Source organism: Triticum aestivum, chromosome 4D (assembly GCF_018294505.1).
Source record: "Triticum aestivum cultivar Chinese Spring chromosome 4D, IWGSC CS RefSeq v2.1, whole genome shotgun sequence".
In the NCBI taxonomy this organism is placed as follows: Eukaryota; Viridiplantae; Streptophyta; class Magnoliopsida; order Poales; family Poaceae; genus Triticum; species Triticum aestivum.
The window spans coordinates 135,387,586-135,407,600 of NC_057805.1; the positions used below are offsets into that span (position 1 = coordinate 135,387,586).

The 20,015-nt window shown below is 43.1% G+C and overlaps 1 protein-coding gene and 1 pseudogene across 1 annotated transcript; both read right to left on the reverse strand.

The window, feature by feature from the left end:
- Nucleotides 1–365: 365 nt before the first annotated feature.
- Nucleotides 366–2,227, reverse strand: LOC123099801 (putative cytochrome c biosynthesis ccmC-like mitochondrial protein; annotated as a pseudogene).
- Nucleotides 2,228–9,225: 6,998 nt separating this feature from the next.
- LOC123099802 (ribosomal protein S12, mitochondrial-like) lies at nt 9,226–9,619 on the reverse strand. Its single transcript, XM_044521888.1, has one exon. The coding sequence runs from the start codon at nt 9,601–9,603 to the stop codon at nt 9,226–9,228; it is 378 nt and encodes a 125-aa protein (XP_044377823.1). The 5' UTR covers nt 9,604–9,619.
- Between the last annotated feature and the right edge of the window lie 10,396 nt (nt 9,620–20,015).

A 20,015-nucleotide genomic window follows, 5' to 3' on the forward strand; every position in this document is an offset into this window, starting at 1 on the left:
ACTTGCCATTCCTTCTTTCCTTTGAAATTGTACATTTTTTTGATTCTGACCTAGTTGAATCCTTTTTGTTCCCATCGAGCTTTCTTGCCTAGTGACTAAGGATTTTCACACTTGTTGTGTCTATAAAAGATTTTCTCATAAAACACTAACAGAAGTGTTAGAGGTTTTCACTTTCGATAAGAATCCAAAAGCAAGTTCCCTATACTACCTTCTTTCCCTCCTCTGTTTCTGTCTTTAAGAGGCAGTGCATCCGGCAGGAATTGAACCTACTTTTGACCCATTTTGCCTTTCTAGGTTGGTGGGCGCTTTCACCATTCATCCATGGATGCTTTAGCGAGTGAACTAGGTTTTTATTTGAGAGCGAACTAGGTTTTTAGTGGTATTCCTTCTCGAGCTTCTATATCTTCCGTTAAGGGAGATTCGGGAAAAGATGGAATAGGAAAACGTGTTTCCAGAACGCACAAGATACGGGTAGAGAAGGGGAAGTTAGCAAAGTTAGACAAGATTGGAATGGGCATAGGAACATGTATTGATGTACCAGATCGGCTAATGCTCCCAGGTTGATGCGATGTATTCCACCAGTTGACTGGAGACTTTATTATTGGTATATCGATCGGTCCAGCACGGATTGAAATAGGAGCCGGTTCGACAGGAAGCTTTTGAAAACGCAGTGCACCCAGGTAAATAAGGAACAAGATGAATACAGAAGTTAAACGAGCATCCCACACCCGAAAGGTACCCCACATAGGCCTTCCCTGAAACCCCCCAGTCACTAACGTAAACAAAGTAGAAAAAGCACCAATTTCTGTACCGGTTCCGGAAGAGCGAAGAAAAAGGGGATGTTTTGTTAATGGGAACAAGGAACTGTTTATAGCTATCGCGATATAAATAACTATACTCATCCGAGCCGCAGGAACATGTACATACGAAATACGAGAATTTCCACCTTGTTGAAGATCTGGTGGTGCTACCTGAAGACTTAAATGAAAAGCCATCACTGTTAAGAACAACCGAGATCCAATGAGAATTTGCGCGTAGCTTTTTGTCTTTGCATAAAAAAATAAGGTTGTAATAACGAAACTGACATTTTATTTTCCTTGCCTTGCAAGTGGAACAAGAAAGACTATATAGTTATTTTGATTCTATAAACAATCAAAGGATCTCGCATGCTTTCCATGGAATGACGGAATTCCCCTTGCTTAGTTTTCGCTCCGCTCGTGCGTGGCACTCCTTGCTTGCGGAGCGGCATATCGGAAAAAGAAGGATTGACTTCCTATACGGGCCCGTCCCCTCTTACCCCTAACTAACAATTATGCTGCTCTCGCCTTTTTGTAATCTTATCTTTCAAAAATGCACTACTAATTTTTACGGCCTCCTTAGTCACCCTATCCACTCTCGTCCTGTTTTCGGGTTCCCTTTCAGGGGATGAGGATATTTCGATGATTTCTCCCTCCGTAGGTGGAAAACGCATGGGTGAGTAGAGTCTGTGCTTTGCTTTTGGGGGCACCGGCAAGAAGCTTCTCGGCCATCCTACTCTGACTTGATTAGCTACTAGTAACTAGGCTCGTTCAAACAGTCAGTCAGCAATGCGTACTTCTTTCCTAGTTGAGTGGATCTGCGTAGCAGAGCCCAATCTTCTACCACAAGCTCTGACCTGACTTGTTGTACTTGATTCACCCACGTAAATAGACAACTTGGATAATAAAAGTCATCCCATTAAAGAGAAGTGAGTCTGCATGTCGGCAAATGATTTGGAATTGAAACTGGCTACAGAGGAAACCGAAGCCCTAACTCCCCATTCTTTCTATCTTACATCGCCATCGAGCCCTGGCTGTAGAGTCATTGGTTTCTAATCGCAATGGATTTATGTTTTCTTTGGCTTTTCCATTCGCTTCATTCAACCCTGATCTGGATAGATAGCTCGGCTTCTATTAGCTGAGAATGGTTTTGTCAAGGAAAGGTTTCGCTATACAACAACAATGAACTCACTTCTGATCAAATTGGATTGGATGAATCGGTAATCTTTCTCTGTCTTGTGAGAGAGAGTCACTTGCTGTATTGAGAGCGGGCGGGTGACATGCATTAAGCGAAATCAGTTGTTATGTTTTTGATCTTATTTGCGCGAGAAGACCCTTGACTGAGGAGACGTGTTTGGCTTGGATGATGCCGCTATGCTCCTATTCACTTTCAGAGACCGCTCTGAGTTTGTCGGTTTTGCGGCAACCCTTTCACTAAGAACATTTTAGCCATTAATGAAATGCCACTATTCCACAATGCTTCTTTGATTTATGTGTAGAAGCGGTAGTAGTGAAGAAAATGGAGGGAGAAGAAAGAAAGCGATGTGGCACGAGAATAGATCACATCTGACAGCCAACCATGCCATTAGATAGATCCGCTCTGAGTCTTCTGCAGGATGAGATCCGCTTGGTCTTGTGATAGGGGCTTGAGGAGGAAGAAGAGGGGATTTCTGAAAAAAATGAATCTCCTTATTTATAGGGGACAGGACGTGTGACTTCCTCAAACGAAACGAATGTGGCTTTCGTGATAAGGCAAATACTTCGTTCGGTACAATCAACATATTGAATCTACGCTTGCTCGGCTCGGTGCTGAATGAACTCCTTCATTGTTTCCGGGCTTCTCGTAGGGGGACTGTGAAAGCAAGCGCAGGAGATCAAAATGTGAGTCGAGTCCGATGGGTAAAAACGGGAAGCGGGAAAGGGTTCTGATATGAATTCTTCTGGTTTGTATATCTATCTCAGCCCTTGCTTGAAAACCTCAAAATTGACTTGCATCTTCCCTTATCACACTACACTTTCTCTTCCTTATTCCATTTCACTGAGCTAAGCAACACTTTTTCACGTATTCACCCGAGATATTATAGAAATTGGTCATATTGATCTGTCGTCTTGTTCTCGATAGGAACTTGCTGCTGTCTTGGTTGGTTTGAGAGCAGGCACTGTCTATATATCCAAAACCGGAGGAGAGTTTAGGTTTGGATCACAGACGATCGGAGATTTTGGATTGAGATGTATGGTTGTGCTTGAAGTTACGAGTCGGGTAATGCTAAGTTGAATCGGCTGATCCGTTTCATCCTCTTTCGGCAAAGGAAGTTGGACTTTAGTTAGCTAAAAAAAGTACCAGCAGCCTGTCTGTGCCCTTTGAGTCTATAGCCGCCAAATCTAAAGATTCCTTAAGTTGTCGTACGGCTTCTTTTTCTTCTTTTGTCAATGATCGGTGACAATGAATGCTACGAATGTTCGCTTCCACTAATGTCGTATAAGAATTTTGAGGTGCCCATAGCTTCCCGGAAAGAAGAAGAGTCATTGTCGTTTCCTGACCGATATGAATGCACATGTTTACCCTCGCCTCGGGAAATACCACCAGTAGAGTCTGCAGAAGGTGTCATTCAGGAGAGATGCTGGGCTCTAGATATGCGAGTGAGATACCCGCCCTCGGTCATGACCTGGGTTGAAGAAGGAATCTATGTTCTTGGAAGCAAAGAAAGAACTCCGGTATTCCGACCTTATCTTTTTGCTCAAAGAACGAATCAAATCCCTTGTCGAAGCCCTTTATGATATATATAACCTTGGATCGAGTCAGATTTGGGGCGGCTGAACCCACTTAAGCTGAAGCCTTAGTAGATGTTGACGGAAAGGTGAGAAGAGCTGATCGAACCTACCAAGCAACGGTTAGTTGTGCGGTGTACATACAGGCTGGTTTCGCCATTAGCGATGAATTGGATTTATTAGTAAGGGAATGAATGAAGCGGACCGGAAAGACGATGGATTTTGGAATAGAAAGAATTCCTCTTGTAGGTTTCTGCTTCAAGTAGTAAGCAAAGGATCCTACCTGCTAATGGTTGAAGACCTTGGCGGCCTCTAGTTCTTCTATCAAGTTTTTTAGCCTAGCGCGAACGAATAAGCTTAAACAAATGGTTTCTTTGGCAATGGTTTTTTCTAGTTGATTTGTCCTTATATATATTAGCCGTAGTGTAGTTTAATAAACTGCTCATAGCTCTTATCATTCCTTTATCCATGCATAGACTGGGAATATATTAGCTCTTAGCTCTGGCACTTTCTTCTTCTTTATTTGTCGTTGCATTCAATAGCCTATTTGAAGTTAACAAAAGCTTTATTAGCTAGCTCTATGAAATACGTTTATCTTCTTGGCTATCTAGGCTATCTCTACAGGCTTTTTCAACCTATAAGCAGACCTTTGTATACACCCTTGTAACTGAACTAGCTATTCACAAAGAAAGGTCTATACCGTACATATACCAACTACGCACCCCTTGTATACTTCTTTTTCCTTCTCCCGTGCTTCAAGTTCTGCCCCGGCTCACTCCTCTTTCCAGCAATCTATGTGGGAAGCACTCGTTCAAAGTAAGTTGAGATTCAAAGCGTTCCCGTAAGCTAGTAAGTCAATCAAAGCTATAACTCTATTTGTTAGTTTCAGGAAACTGGTACATATTTCAAATAATAATATATATATATATATTATTTTGTATTTACCAATTTTAGACTAAGCATAAATTCATTTGGAAAGAAAAGGGAAATCCCCTGAAATAAAGGATTTTTACTACGTTACCCTCAAAAAGAAGAGGAAGACAAACTAGCTAAGAGACAGAAAAAGGTAGAGACCAACCACGGAAACAAGGGAGTAAGGGCTAGGGGGATATGGGCCAAGAAAGGTCCGATGTATCGGTCAGCTATACCTAATCCTTCACTCAAAAACGCATCACACCCTTTGTAGGTTCAAGCCGAAGTCAAGCATGATCACCTACTGCAAACTCCAAATATCGTGGTCGGCGTACCTGGTCCTGAACTGCTTTTAATCTAGAATAAGTGGAATCTTCTCGGTACTCTCCTTCATCTTCTGTGGCCCCGTCGGTCGGTACGTGCCAACCCCAACAAATCGGGGTACGACAAAGGTTCCCGTAGAGTGCTTCGAAAGGTGCCATTCCGATGCTAGAGTGATAGCAGTTGTTGTAAGCAAACTCGGCTAATGTATCTCTATGCCTATTTAGTAGGCCTGCTCATTGATGCTCTTCGGGCCGATTGTATGGGATGTGTTCTGGTGTATAGTGGGAGATGCAAGGATATCGATTGAAGTTTGATTTGTTGGCCATGGATTTGGGAGCATATGATGTAGTCCTAGGAGTAGACTGGATGAGGAAATTCCCTATTATTTCAATAAGTCTTTCCGTTGGTTGTAACTAATTACGTACCCGCTACTGCGGAATTCCTTTTACCTAACCAGGATTGCAGTAAAGATAAACAACGTTGGGCCTGCCTGCTTGTTCAGCACCACCCATTCCCATGGGAATATATGGGTTTTCGGTCCAGTGGGAGGATCATTTTCCTTGGAAGGTAATTTTCCCAACCAATAAGTATTGGGCTCCCATGTAAACAAAGCGAAGGATCAAGTAAACAACATGTTGCGGAGCAGCCAAGTAAACCCAGAAATGACTCAAGTAATCCAAGGGCAGAGCAACGTAATCCAATGGAGGGGCTACGTGATCCAACAGAAGAGATACGTAAACAAGGAACACATGAACCTGCTAAGGATCCACTCCACCTGCCAAGTGGACCAATCACAAGAGCTCGGGCCGAGAAATTCAATGAAGTAATCCATATGCTGATTCAGCAAGCCAAGCATTGGAGTTGGTATTCCAAGTTTCTTGAATAATCTAGCTGTCTGAAACTCGCCAATGGGATTCTGTGTAATCCTCCGGTCTACATGGTGTCGGTAAAGGGCAAAAACAAGTCGCTAATTAGTGGCACTGAAGTATGCACCCGGCGTGTAAACTTCTTCTTTTTATTTACCAATGTCGCTATCCGACTGATCATCCTTTGAGACCACGGAGAACATCAGAGAGAAAGATACGTCACCTAAAAAAATTGACACCCTGACTTATATGAGTCGGCTAGAAACTCAAGGCCTGGCCTTTTGTGGGAGAATGCTGAGTCCTTCCCAAAATCGCCTGGATCAACGAAAGATCTGGATAACACTAGGTCGTGATACTGATGTCTGATTTTACTCATATACATCTGATAGTGAAGGCCGTGAAGTTTGAACAGCCTCACTTAACCCTGGTTCGGTAACCTTTCTAGCGCCCAGGTATCCATGACCAATAGATAGAGGCCCACTTTCCATTGGATACTTCGAATAAAAGAAGAAGTAGTTACCTAATCATGGGTCTATACGTAAGATCTCCGTGCGTAGAGGTTAAGGCCAGACGGATTACTGAAATGTAGTTTGACTAACGTTTCCTCATCGACTGCGGGAGTTTGTGGTGTGTGTTCTCGGACCAAAGAAACCAAACAAGCATACCATTCCTTTAATGGGGTATCTTGGGTATGGTACTCCCTCTTTATCAGCTCGATGTTCAATCAGCATTCCTTCACGGGGATCTTGACCGGATGTAAGTCAAGATTGCTATTATCTTTTTAAAGAACATAAACTTCAAAGCTTCTAGTCTGTCCCAACTCTTTCGAGCCGCTCTCCCAATCAACGTTCAAAGGCATCACCATATCTTAGCACTTTTGAGCTTGAGAAATGCTTTTCTGGCTTCTTCTCCACACCTTTCTTTAACAACTCAGTTAAAGGCCTGCTGATAGCTCCATACCCTGGTACAAACCTCCTGTAATAACCCCTGCAACCCTCGGAGTTCTCTGACATTGGCTGGTTCTGGCCAAGCTGTCATGCCCTCTACCTTGTTTGTATCAGTAGATACCCCAATTTCATAAATAATGTATTTCCTTTATGAAATTTCGCTCACCCACAAAAAGTTTGTTCTGCCGGAACACTTCCTCTAGCAACTTGAGATGCTCCACCATGGTAGAACTGTACACTAGAATGTCATCGAAAAAGACCAATACCCCTTTCCAACATATCTCTTTAAAAACACTATTCATGAGTTGTTGAAAGGTTGCCGGGGCATCACCTTGAATTCAAAAAGCCGGTCCATCAGGCTATTTTGTAGATATCCTCTTCCTTTCATTCTTATTTGGTGATAACCAGCCCTCAAATCTATCTTAGTTCACACCTCATCCAAAAGTGCTGGTCTTCTATGATAGGAATGGGGTATTTGGAAAACATAGTTGCTGCATTTAGTTTTCGATAGTCGAAACACATTCTCCAGGTTCCATCTTTCTTCAACACCAGAGCTGCTTTGGGGCTTGTACTGGGCCTGATTACAACATTTTGCAACAGCTCCTCTACTATCCTTTCAATCTCTGTTTTCTGGGTGATAGCATTTCGTCGGAATACAAATGGTGGCCCACGTTTAGAAAACTTTTTTAGGGTATTCTATTTCAACAGAATAGATCAAACTTTTTATATATTCTATTGCATCTATATAAACTAAACGGCCCACTCAACTTTCTTAATTCATCCAGGAAGTCCTTCCAGGTTTTGGAGGTTACACGGTTTAAGGCCCGGATCGCATAGTTGACTTGATCGCGCCTTTTCCCATATAAAATAAGATCTGCTGCCCGGGAGATGTCTTCATCATCATCCAGGCTAATTCCCCAGCTATTTAGAAGCTCCCTGGCTTTAGATTCCAATATATTGTCCCTTTCTTTCGCTGTCTCTATTCTATTGGTGGACGGTCGTAACTCTAATATAGGGCTTTGAAGCATAAAAATCAGCTGCAATCTAGTTTTTTCACAAAGGCTGGTTGAGGCTCAGACTCAACCATCTGTGCTTTGCAGATGATCTTTTTTTCAGTGGTGGTGATCTGAATTCTATCCAAGAGCTTACTAGTATCATGACTCATTTTAACAGAGTGTCTGGGCTTTCAGTTAATGCCAATAAAGTAAGATCTTCTTCAGTGGTATTTCCTTTTCTTTGAAACAAACTATTTTTGAGTGTGTCTTTAATGAAGGGATTTTACCAGTGAAATACTTATACCCTCTATTCATTTCCTTTTCTTTCCAGGCTAGCTCCCTCTGTAGCCGGTGGTTGATGTAGATGAGTATAGAAAGACAATGGTAGTTTCATTCTAGGTCCCATTAATTGTTGAATAGTTGGTTTGAGTTTTTTTTGGATCCATGCAAGCCATTTCCAGTTGAAGTCATAAGGTACCATCCTGTTCTAGCCAGGAAGACAGCTCTATCTCACAAGTTAGCTGGATCTTTTATTTAAGCCAAAGGCTAGAAAACCTATTTCAAATGAGTTTGGGCTCCGTTAGGTTATCCTCATTTCCTAAGATAAGCGCAGTTCAACAAAACTAAAAGCTAGGTATATCGTTGTAAAGTAGAGCTAGACTGCATGATTGGATTGTATAGAAGGATAAGAAGGATTTAAAAATTCCTTCTTTTTTTGTTAAAACGAAAGAAGAAAGAGAGTGGGATGGGATGAAAGTAAACGCAAAGAGCTGATTCGATCAAAGAACCTCGCAGCTTTAGTGCAACAAGCCGATCGAAAGCACTCATCTTTATCTACAAAATGCTTTTTTGTCTCTTCCTCACTAAACGCCTGCTTCCTGGCTCCTCCCTCTTTGCCTAGCGGTTAAGTAGATAGTAGGTCCCCCTGGCCCCGCAACCAAGAGTCACTCATCGAAAGCTGACCAGGAAGACAATAACTGCTATTTCAAGAAAGCATGGTTGGAGTTCTTCTATTGACGAAGGGAAGAGGACGGTCTTACTTTTCAGAGATACCTGACTTATTAGTGGACTGGTCATGTCATAGCGGAAGGTCAGAGGTGGGAAAAAAGGAAATAGAGGAAATGCTTACTGGGACATAGCCTTTCGTACGAGTTGAAGGGAAGAGGTTTGATTGCTAATAAAATGAGTGGAAGAGCTGCTCGGTCAAAGGCATTCTCTCAAGTAGCAAAGGCAAGACGGAAAAGCAGGAATGAAGGTTGCTAGGTACCGCTCTGTGGTAACATCTATCGATTCCGCTATCGGGAAAGTCTGGCAAGGGAAATATCTGGCTGAGGAATTAGAGGAACTTTGGTAGCACTCGGGGACGGAATCAATCAAAGAACTTAAGAAATTGCCCATACCGACAGCAGCTCCCGCTTTAGAAAAAACCCTATCTCATCAGGCGGGTATACCTGACCCTTTTTTAGCTAGTTTCGGGAAAGCGGTAAGTTAAGTAAGTCAAGCCCATCTAAGCGAAGAATAGCGCAGAGAAATGGTAACGTAATAAGGGAAAGGGAGCTAGGTGCTTCCATATTGCCCCCAAAAAGAACCAAAAAGTTCCAGAGGCATCTTCCATTCATTTCGATTTAGATCTTTCTGCACCATATTTAGATCTTCCCTTTCTATGATCCGGAATTCCCAGCAAATCCTTGGCTCCTCGAATACGATGGGATTTCACAGCTGGCGAATCTTTCACTCTACCTCCTCTGACTAAGACTATAGAATGTTCCTGCGAATTATGACCTTCGCCTGGAACGTGAGCAAATATATCATGTCGATTGCTCAACCGTACTTTTGCTATCTTATGTAGAGCTGAATTAGGTTTTTTCGGTGTTCTCGTCGAAACACGCAGGCATACTCCTTGCTTCTGGGGACATTGATCCGAAGCTCGAGTACGGTCCGTGCGCTGTTTTTCTTCTCTACCATGACGAATCAATTGATTTTTTGTAGGCATCCCTCTTTCCTATGTCCTTCCCCCCTTTGCCCTTTCAAAAGTGGTTACTCCCGATCCGAAGCACCCCTTTTCCATTCATAGAGAGTCCAATCGTCAAAATCAATAAAAAGGCCATCATGAACCAAGATCCAAATAGATCAATCTTGTTAGGAGGTACTGCCCAAGGAAAAGAAAAGGTGACTTCCGGATCAGGGATAATAAATAAAATAGGAACCGGATAAAATCGTATATCGAAACGACTTCTGGCATCACCGGAGGGATCGGAACCACATTCGTAGGCCGACAATTTTTCTGGATAGGTCGAACTATTGGAAGCAAATGGAAAAGGAACACCGAGTGGAATCAGAGAAACTAGCGGACTGATCACTAAATAGATACAAATAGGTGCAAATTCCGACATCACCAAAGCCCACTTCGTTCTCTCGCTCTCCTCGCAGCGCTCCTTGCTCGCGGAGCGGCATACCAAAAAAAGACGCTCAGATGTGGATTCGAACCACTGAAGGATTTCAAGGGCAATTCCCCTTGTTCTTCCCACTGAAACAAGAAAAAAAGGATTTGCAGTCCAGCAAGAAAACGGATGCGCTAACGCACAACGGCTTTCGCGCTAGTTGCTCAATCCGTTGCTTGTTTTGCTCTAACCAGCTGAGCTACCAGAACCACTTGCCTAAAGTCTCTTTTCTTCATCTATGAGCATCCTACCTGAAGTGGAGGAGCTTGCTCAAGAACCAAGAGCCGGCCAGGGACTAGACGGCCCTCGTTCGGGAAGGTCTTCTTCGCTATAGACGCCACCAAGAACAAGAAAGGGGCGCTCCGCTCCTAGTCACTAAGCAGCTATTCTGTCCGACTGCGGACTCCATCAATCTGAGGTTCTTTCTCTCACGTAATCTCGCCCGCCAGTTCTACTTCCGTGCCAGAGGAAATGGGATTCGAACCCATGATACAATCTTCTTGTATGTCGATTTAGCAAACCAATGCCTTAAGCCACTCAGCCATACCTCCAAGTTGTTGATCGGAATTGGATGTGTCGGGTTGGTTGCCCGAAGATCCACTGCATAAGCCGTAGCGCGCGTACTCTTCTTTAATGAGCGAGAAAGACTCTATCCAGATCTATGGATCTCCCCAGCGTCCAAGCGAGACCCCATCCAAACCAAATCCGTCACTCGTTGGGCGAGGCCTTGCTTTCTATGAACACCTCACCACTGAATGAGAAACTAAGCCTCTAACCTGACCAAGAGAGAAGACAGGGTCAAGCCGACGCTGCCCTTCCTCACCTGCCTGAATGGAATGAATATCTCCTTCGTCTAGTCGAGAAGGGAAAAAGCCTGGCGGGGAACAGGACCGTGACTCTTCTAAACCATTACATGACGGAGAAGTCCATTCTCGTCATGATCGATCCACGTCCTACCATAGTGCCCGGAGAACCAGCTTCTAGAAGATTCTATAGTGATCCACTGGAATCGGCCTCGGGTGACGCCTCCCTAGTCGTCGAAAGATTTCATCCCTCGCTCGGTCGTTAAGGTGGGGTGAAAACTGCAACCAACGCTCTATCTCCGTCATAGAATATGGGATACTCACTTTCAATGGCCTCGCATCCCTAGAGCCTCAGACTGGCCTGCCCTTCCAATCGGGGTTATAACGGGTCTGGTATCAGCAACACCAGCCAATCGTGTTGGTACGGTGGGTTCCCCATACCCACTATTCGGAAAAAAGCTTGCCATAGCAGCTCAAACCTCCGATCGGGAAATGGGAGTTCTAACCGGTCCTAACGCCAATTCCAAACAAATTGATTGGACCGAGGTTCGTGTAGGGAGAGAATAGAAACTAATAACGATGGAGCAAGAAAACGGATGCGCTAACGCGCAACGGCTTTCGCGCTAGTTGCTCAATCTGTTGCTTGTTTGGTTCGAGGTTGAGCTCACCCGCTGCCCTATGTCAGTAGTCTTCCTAACTTATATTCCCTTTTTTTTGCTCTAAGGTAAGGTCCTTCAAGAACAACATTGCGGTCGCAACGGGGCACTGGGTGAATATTGTCCGCCTGTATGAGCCGGGCTGTGAATATTTATAGGTCGGGGTCCTTACTGAAAAACCACAATACTACACTACAACAATTTGAAGAAATCCGCAAGTGACTCTAATTTGAATTCACTAGTCGTGTTGAGTTTTTTTATTTCAATATAAAAAATCTGCCAATCCCGATATTCCCACATTTCATTCTGGTCCAGTGTCCATTCCTGAATGAAAGAAATGAGCTTTGCCCCTTCACTCACTTCTGAATGACTCCTTTAGCACTCTCTTTTTTATATCAAAAAATAGAAACAGTTTACCTTTACCATACCTTCCAAGCAAGAGTGTTTTATTGCAAGATTAAGTTATTACTGAACAACGATAAATTCTCATTATAAAGGATGAGAGAAATTCGGAAGCACTTTTTTCTTATTCTAGCAGACGGAATTGAATTGGTCTAATTTAGGACTTTCCAATCGATTTTTATCTTACCTAATTCTATCTACGCCCAGGGGGTAGGTATGTCGCAAGCTCTGGGCAGCTATCTTATTCCAAAGAATCTCGCTCCCTAAAAGGTTGCCGATACCATACCTCTATTGAACCCTACCGGATCCAATTGTTTAAGTGTTTAGTCGAGAGGAACCACATTGACACAATGCTTGTGCTAAGCCACAGCTCCATCAAACTAATCTGGATTTCTTCTTGTTTACGAATAATGGGCATCTGCCTAACCCTATCAAAACTCTCTGCAACTACTTCTCTCTGTTCTCAGCAGCCCGAAGGATTTTTCTAGTCTCAAAGTCCTATTAGAACTCCCGCGCTTGCTCCTTTGGAGCCAAATGGATCCGAATTTCGGTAAGATAGTACAAGAATCGTATTTGGTTGGGTTCTAACTCTGCTGTTCAGTCTGGCGCGGGTGTGATACCGGTGAAGAAGTGAGTAGTTGACAGTCAGGGAAGTAGATTCCTTTAAGGAGAGAAATTCAGTGGTTTAGCCGTTAGGCGGAGCTTCTTTACACGCCGGTAGCGGAACAGCCCAGGCAGCTTAACGTGCTCTTGGCACAAAGGTAATAGAATGGGTGTCTGACGACACCCGGTACTCGGGATCTCCTGCTTGAAGAAGCAAGGAATTTCAATTACTCAGCGGTTGAATAAAATAAACTAGATACCCATGTTTCCAATATTTACTTCTCTTTACTTGCAGGACCTGGCCTAAGCATAAAGTAGATTTGCTGCACAAGCTCAAGTGGAGGAGGAAGCAGGGGTGGCGCACAAAATGTTGGTATGGAAGATCTCTTGCTCCCCCCCTGAAGGGTTCTTAGATTACCAAGTAAGGGAGGGAGGTAGGTACCATGGTTTCCTTCTTTTATTGAATACCAGTAACGCGAGTAAACATTTAAGTGAGAAGTTAGGTAAGCGTTGCCAATGGCCAAAGCATTTACTCTTTACTTCTTGACTATAGTAATAGTCAATAATGTCACTAGATTTCGGCATAAATACTAGCCAGGTACCATTTCCCAAACTTGATTTCCTTTTTATGCACCTGTTTATGCACCTGGGTCATTGTTCACGAACTAAGACGGCTTAGCCGCCTTTCTTTGGGCCGTATGAAGGAAGTACTTCAACGAATGGGTAGGTTGCCAACCCAACATTATAGGCGGGAAGTTCTCCTTTCTCCAAGTATGCTCATTAGACCGATAGGTGAGTAGCTAGTATAGTAGTAGCCAATACTCAAAACCGATAGTAGAAGGGTCGGTGGACGGCCCTTGCCTATTAAAAGTATGGTGTCTCATAAATGCTTTGTTAATGCCTCTTATTCGTAGGATCGGTCCAAAGCGCGGCTGAGTTGACGTTGATAGACTTGTGCGTGCTCTGCCGCTCGTAACCTTTTTTTCTCCCATCCATCGAATCGAGGAGGTCAAGTTTCGAGAGCACAACCTCTCGCTTCTGATTATCAGTGATATCGTCGTCGAGCAGAACGCGCAGGGAAGTAATGTCAAACATAAAAAAGAATATGGCACGAGAGATTTAATATAGGGAGGAATGAATCGGGCATCAAGTAAACTAAGGCATCAAGGAAAGTAAGACTTGAGGATGGAAGGGAGGAAGGAACCAATAAGCCACCGTCAGTGTACCAGTCATTGGGACAGGTGCCGTGTGTTCGGTCTACCTTCTTTTAGTACGACCCGGATGAAAAGATGCTGACTTTTCTTAAAGGTTAGGCCAAATGATTCTAAGCTTGAGGACCCGTTCTATCCGGGCCTAAATGCTGGAATTTCAGAATTCACTCTACTTCTTATTGACTTTCGCCGAATATATCCTATGTGCTTAACACATTGACGTCGGCGGCTAAGCTTTCTTTCTAATGATAAGCCGGGGATCTAATAGTCCACTTCACCCTATCAAACTTGACCTCTATATAGGTTGATTTTTGATGACTAGTTAATAGAATAGATGGTATTATTTTCTACCTCCTCTACCTAGATCTCCTTTTCCTAAGGAGGGAGAGAAGACGGTTCTCCGGGACGGAAGACATCTCTCACTCGTACATATATGGATGGGTTTTCTACCTCAGAAAGGGATGAAACTGAGCAGCAGAGATTGCTAAAATAGCAAAGGGGATCCAGATTATTTCAGAACTCCAACTGAATGATGCTATACTCGAATCTGATTCTGCTGCAGCTTGACAAGGACCTGTGAAAATGCTGATATCTCGAATCCCTATCTTATTAAAATGGGGTAGCTTTACTGAAGTACTGCAAGAAAAGTATGGAAAAAAGCATAGTCGGTACTTCTTAATGCGGTACGTAAGCTGGTTATCCTGACTAACAATCATGCCTTGCTTGTATTTAGGGATTAGGAATTCTTATTGGGAAAGAGATTGGATTGGCATTCAAGTAGGAGTAGATCCTATTGGTCCAAAGTAGGCATTCTTGTATCAATTAAAGTAGCTATCTTCATGAAATAAGCGCTAAGGTTCTAGTTCAAAGATAGGAGCATTAAGCTCTAAATCCAGTCAGTCCAGCTGGAAGTTTCACTAACTACTTAGAGAACTAGGGACCAGACCAGAGTTATGATTGGTGTATTCCATTCCTACCGTAATTGAGACTTGCCCTCGCTCGTGGGTGATTCCTTATAGCTTGATCCATGTGATGGCTGTTCTCTGCAATGAACCACAACATGTCCATGGACTTCACAGAGAATTGAGTGAATGCACTAAAAACCAAGAAATTACATAGCGAGAACTGAGCAGCTCGATGAGTAGAGATTGAATTGAGCATAGAAATAAGAGAGTTTTTCTTTGCTTAGCACTGTTCGGTTCATCTTTCTTTACAAGTCAATCTATGCATAATTCTATTTCTTGCAGCGCTGAATCCGCTTTTGAAATACAGATCAGGGGCGGTATTCTTATTCCTTGGCTCGCCACTTATGAAACAAAACTAGATATTTCTTATTATTTTCTTAGGAGCTGAGCTCCGCATGCGGTTCGATTAAGATGCGACAAAACCTTATCCATTAGTCTTGGCGATGCCAGGGATGGAGGGAGTCATCAGTCGCACAAGCTTATTGCTAAAGCCAAGACAGGACATAATAGCTTCTAAGTAATGCCATTGTACCCGCTTTCATCATGCCCAACTCAAAAACCATTTATCCCATACTTCTTCTTTTCTTGTTCCTTCGGATGAATAACAGGAATCCCGGTTCGGATGGTTGACCAACATTATGATTGTGTATGAACTAGGGCTTTGGCTCAACACCTGCTGTCTTTCTTGCCCATCCTTTTGTGGTATCGAAGCTGTTCATTGAGATCCATAGGTTCACGTTACAACCCACCAATAGTCAATTCCAGAGTGGAAGGCGGAAAAGATAGGACGGGGACCCTTCGGAAGAAGGTATATGCCCGTAGTATCTACAAATATTCATGGTTGCAAGAGCGAGGTTAGTCATCCTCACCATCACCATCAAATACCGGTACTCGCTTTTTCTACAAGCTTGATTTACGAACTCGACCTTTCACAGGAAGGAAGTTCCGTATACCATCAACGGAGTCAAACCGCTAGAGGGTCACATATATCTAAATACTAGTTCCGATCATACCAGTACTTACTTCCGTGGAGATACGAGAAAGGGGGAGAAGATGCGATTATGTATCATAAATACTAAGGCCAGACAGACTAAAAGGGGCTTTTGGATACGAAGAAGGTTTTCACGTCTTGCTTTGGGTGGTATGCTTCCTCACTGTTGCTATTCTGCCCTTTCCCGGTAGTCAACCACCAACGAACGCAAGGAGATCTGGACCTGCATGTAATGGTTTTTTTGCCAATACTATAAAGCAGCTTCCTTACATCAACATTGGATTGCAAAAGGGAGGGAATTGAAAAAGGCGACTCCTTAGGAGGAATAGTAGCTGAGGCTGCTTCAACTCATAACGAAGATATTCCAGCACATAAGTCCGGGATGATCTGAGGTCGCTGGTCTCACATGGAAGAGATACGAGCCTCCGCTGGATAAACACCAGAACTGGTATCGGCTTCTTTTGTTCGTAATGAACAAGCAACGGATTGGGGATTGCCAATAGAAAAAGATACAACCAACCAGCAGCTTTTGGAAACCAGGATCACCCCCATTGTAAAGAGAACACGGCAACCCCATTGTAAAGAGAATACTCAAGGATCTGCTATAGCTTGCTTTTCCAAGAGTATTGTATTGACCTGATTCCCCAGGAAAGAGTTGATGGCATCTCAACGCAAGAAGGTAGAGAAGAATCCCTAGCGAAGATGTGCCGAGAGCGAGAAAGCCTGTTTTCCCTGAGATTATTTATTCCTCTTATTTCTTATATGAATAACTGAAATCAATCCTCACTTGTATTGACTTCATGAGTGAAGAGATAGAGAAACCCTCAATACCGGCACTGCTCCTATAAAAATCAAATAATTGGATTTGTTTTCCCACTTCCTCCACGGGATTCGTACATGGGATGAGGATTCCTACAACGGTACAACGGATCAATCCATTCAAATCAATGAAACCATTAGGTACGCCCTGGGATCTACTCTATTATTAGATTTGCTAATGCCGAGATCCGATGTGAAAGCAAAGCGAAGGTTGTTATTCAATAGTTGTTGCCGGTAAAGGAACAGCGGAACGGGTATCTTTAGCAAAGCAATTTTGATTGGTTGAATCGTATTGAGTTCCGGTCTCTTATAGGGTCTTTCTTTGTCCTACTTATAGTATCTTTCCTCCAGCCTATCGAAACTCGTGTTTTTATTAACCAACAACACACGCACTTTGTTAGAACTAAAGAAAAGGTTATTCAATCCACTAGTGCAACTGAAGTGAAGGAATTACCTATTCTGAACCTCCACAAGAAAGAGCTCATAACCACTGCTTGTGAACAGTTCTCCTCAACTGAAGGCGCACTACAGTTACTATCAGTCTAGTCTCTTGAGGGCACTCTTTCGATCTCGAACAAACTTACTTCTCCGGAAGAGAGAGATTCAGAAAACCCGATTTCCAGTCCTGTCTTAAGAACCCGACTCCAAAGAAAGAAAAAAGAAAAGCGGACTAAAAGAGAACAACAAAAGAGAGATCACTTTCGACGATTGAACATCACTTTTATATCCAGATTGGAACTGGACTTGAACCTTCATATCCAGATTTCACTCCACTTTCACTTTCATATCAGGAACGTCGACTTGCACTTTCAATAGTGAATTATTCACTTTCCGGAATTGGCTCATATTCACATAGGCCAAGAAAGACGAATAAGACCTTGAACTCCCTATTTCACGTATAATCGAGAGACTCATAATATCAGTGCCTTGGGTAAATGCCTACCAAAGGGAGAAGATTACCGAACTTTTTTCTATCTTCTTCCCTTCCTAAAATATTTAGGGAACAGGCTGGTTTCATGTTCATAAGGTCTCTTTGTCACATACATCCATCGCTTTCATCTTTCTTGGCTTACTCAGGTGATCTAATTAATGGGCAAGCCCCACTCAAAGCAATTCAGTCCCGGAGCTCTTTCTTCTAAATGCGGATTCAATAGCACCGGTGACGAAAGCAAGGATATTCAATCCACTTGTCGTCTTGTGGGCCTGCTTCTTTCCGTTCTTTCTTTTCTTTTGCAGAGGTGTGTGTTGCGCCACGCATACAAATCGTTTTTCTAGCCAAAGGGTGACTTTACCACTCGCTTCTGGTTCCAATGGATATGGGTTAGATGGATGGAGTCTTCCTTTTTGAAGTGGGCAAGGCAAGCAGCTCCTCTCGAATAGGCTGATCGGTGATACGTGATTTTGGAATAAAAGCTAGACGACTCAGCCCTCTTCTCATCTCAAAGCTCGACCTCTGCCACTACTACTGCTTCCCTAGCCAAGCCATACTTCTCATTCTTTGCTTGAATCCATAAAAAACAAATTCCGTCGAGTTTCCTTGCATGGGTTGATTGACCTTGAAGTCCATATATAGATTCCCGTAGTTCATCTCAACTTGACCAACCATTGAGAATGGAACAAATAGGGGAGATGGAATTCTTCTATGTTGTCTTTCAACCCTTGCTCTTGCCTTGGCTTCGCCTTCCACCTTCAGCTAAGCACCTAACCCGTGGGACGGGACCTTCGGTCTAGCCTTTGTTCGGGTATGGGACCGACCTGGGATTCTTCCATTCGAGTGAGTACCGCCCTTCTGATTTGGTTTGAGTACGGGACCGACCTTCTCTTTTGTTTGTAATTGGGCTTGCCCAAAACAAAGGAACTTTGGTGTGAGAACCCACCCGAGTTGGTAACCCAACGCTTTCACCTACGATTTTTCCCTCGTCTTCTTTGCCTAGCCTTTAGCTTCTTTCTTGTCTGATCTTAGATTTCACTGTTAGGAAATAGGGCATTACCTATCACTCCGCCTTTCTAAGAAGGCCTTTCGCTTAGTTGTCCTTTCTACTAGAACTTCCCTTTAGCAGTTCTGGAACATCTATAGTATGCTTGAATGTCGGCAATTTTTCTATATTCTCTTCCTCCTCGTCCATTAGTTCAGTTCCTTTCCTTAGTGAAATCAGCCCCCCTCCATCTTTCGAGAACAACAAGAGGGCATTCTCCAGTAGGCGTATTCTTCTTCACTTCCTAAGAAGGCATTTTCTTGCTAACAAGCCATTCTGGCAAACAAAAGAGCTACTTCTATCAAAGAGGAGCAAACGCTAAGCGGAACTCCTCCCTTCGTGTCTTCTTCCTTTCCAAGCCTGTTGCGGGGAATCTGGGCTCTTTTTCAGCCCCTAAGGACTGCTACTTTGACGAATGAGGCCTGACGGTCTTAATTGCTAATGCTACTCCTACTGCTATTGCTATTGTAACTGCTTTTCGGAATTGGCATCTTTCTTCGATTCTTGCGGGAAGTGTGGGACTAATTGAATTTCATTCTTGTCTGCTGAGAGAATTATTCTTCCTTACAGCTTGCATTCGATGCATCCACCGTACTAAGAGCTCCTTCTTGAAGAACCGATTTTGTAACAACCCCAAAGGCGAATCTATCTAAACACTACTACAAAAACAGCTATAGCCAATATGGACACTAATGGCGCACTGTACATGTGGTGCGCCATTACTAAATACTAATGGCGCACCATGTGTTGGTGCGCCATTAGTGTGAAAATACTAATGGCGCACCACATCCACGGTGCGCCATTAGTAAAAATTTTTTTTTAATTTTTTTCAAAACAACTAATGGCGCACCGTGGGATGGTGCGCCATTAGTAGTTCAACTAGTAATGGCGCACCATCCCACGGTGCGCCATTAGTAATTATGTTTCAAAATTTTTTTTCAAATTTTTTTATTTATATTTTTTAAACTACTAATGGCGCACCGTGGGACGGTGCGCCATTACTAGTTCAACTACTAATGGCGCACCACTCCCACGGTGCGCCATTACTAGTTGAACTACTAATGGCGCACCACTCACAGGTGCGCCATTAGTAATTTTGTTACAAATTTTGTTTCAATTTTTTTTGAAAAACTACTAATGGCGCACGGTTGGGGTGGTGCGCCATTACTAGTGGAACTACTAATGGCGCACCACCCCCACGGTGTGTCATTAGTAACTTGGCCCATTCCACCGAATGCCCCCCCTGGACCGCCTTTTCAGTTTTAAAAAATAAATAAAAAAATGATGGAAATGTCAAAAAAATAAAATAAAATAAGTTTCCCATGTGATATGTGGTCTAGTTGTTGGGAAAATTAACAAATATGAATTTCGACTTTATTTGCAAAATCTCTCTGGAATTTCTTAAAATGGGCATAACTTTCGCATACGAACTCGGATGAAAAAGTTTTTTATATGAAAAATCATCTACTCGAAAATTACATCCGAATTTAACCGGGGGAACCCCGTTAAACATTTTCAAAATCCTCAAAAACCTAACA

Excerpts from the sequence above, each read along its gene's own strand:
- LOC123099802 (XM_044521888.1), bottom strand. The coding sequence starts at position 9,603 with ATGCCTACAAAAAATCAATTGATTCGTCATGGTAGAGAAGAAAAACAG.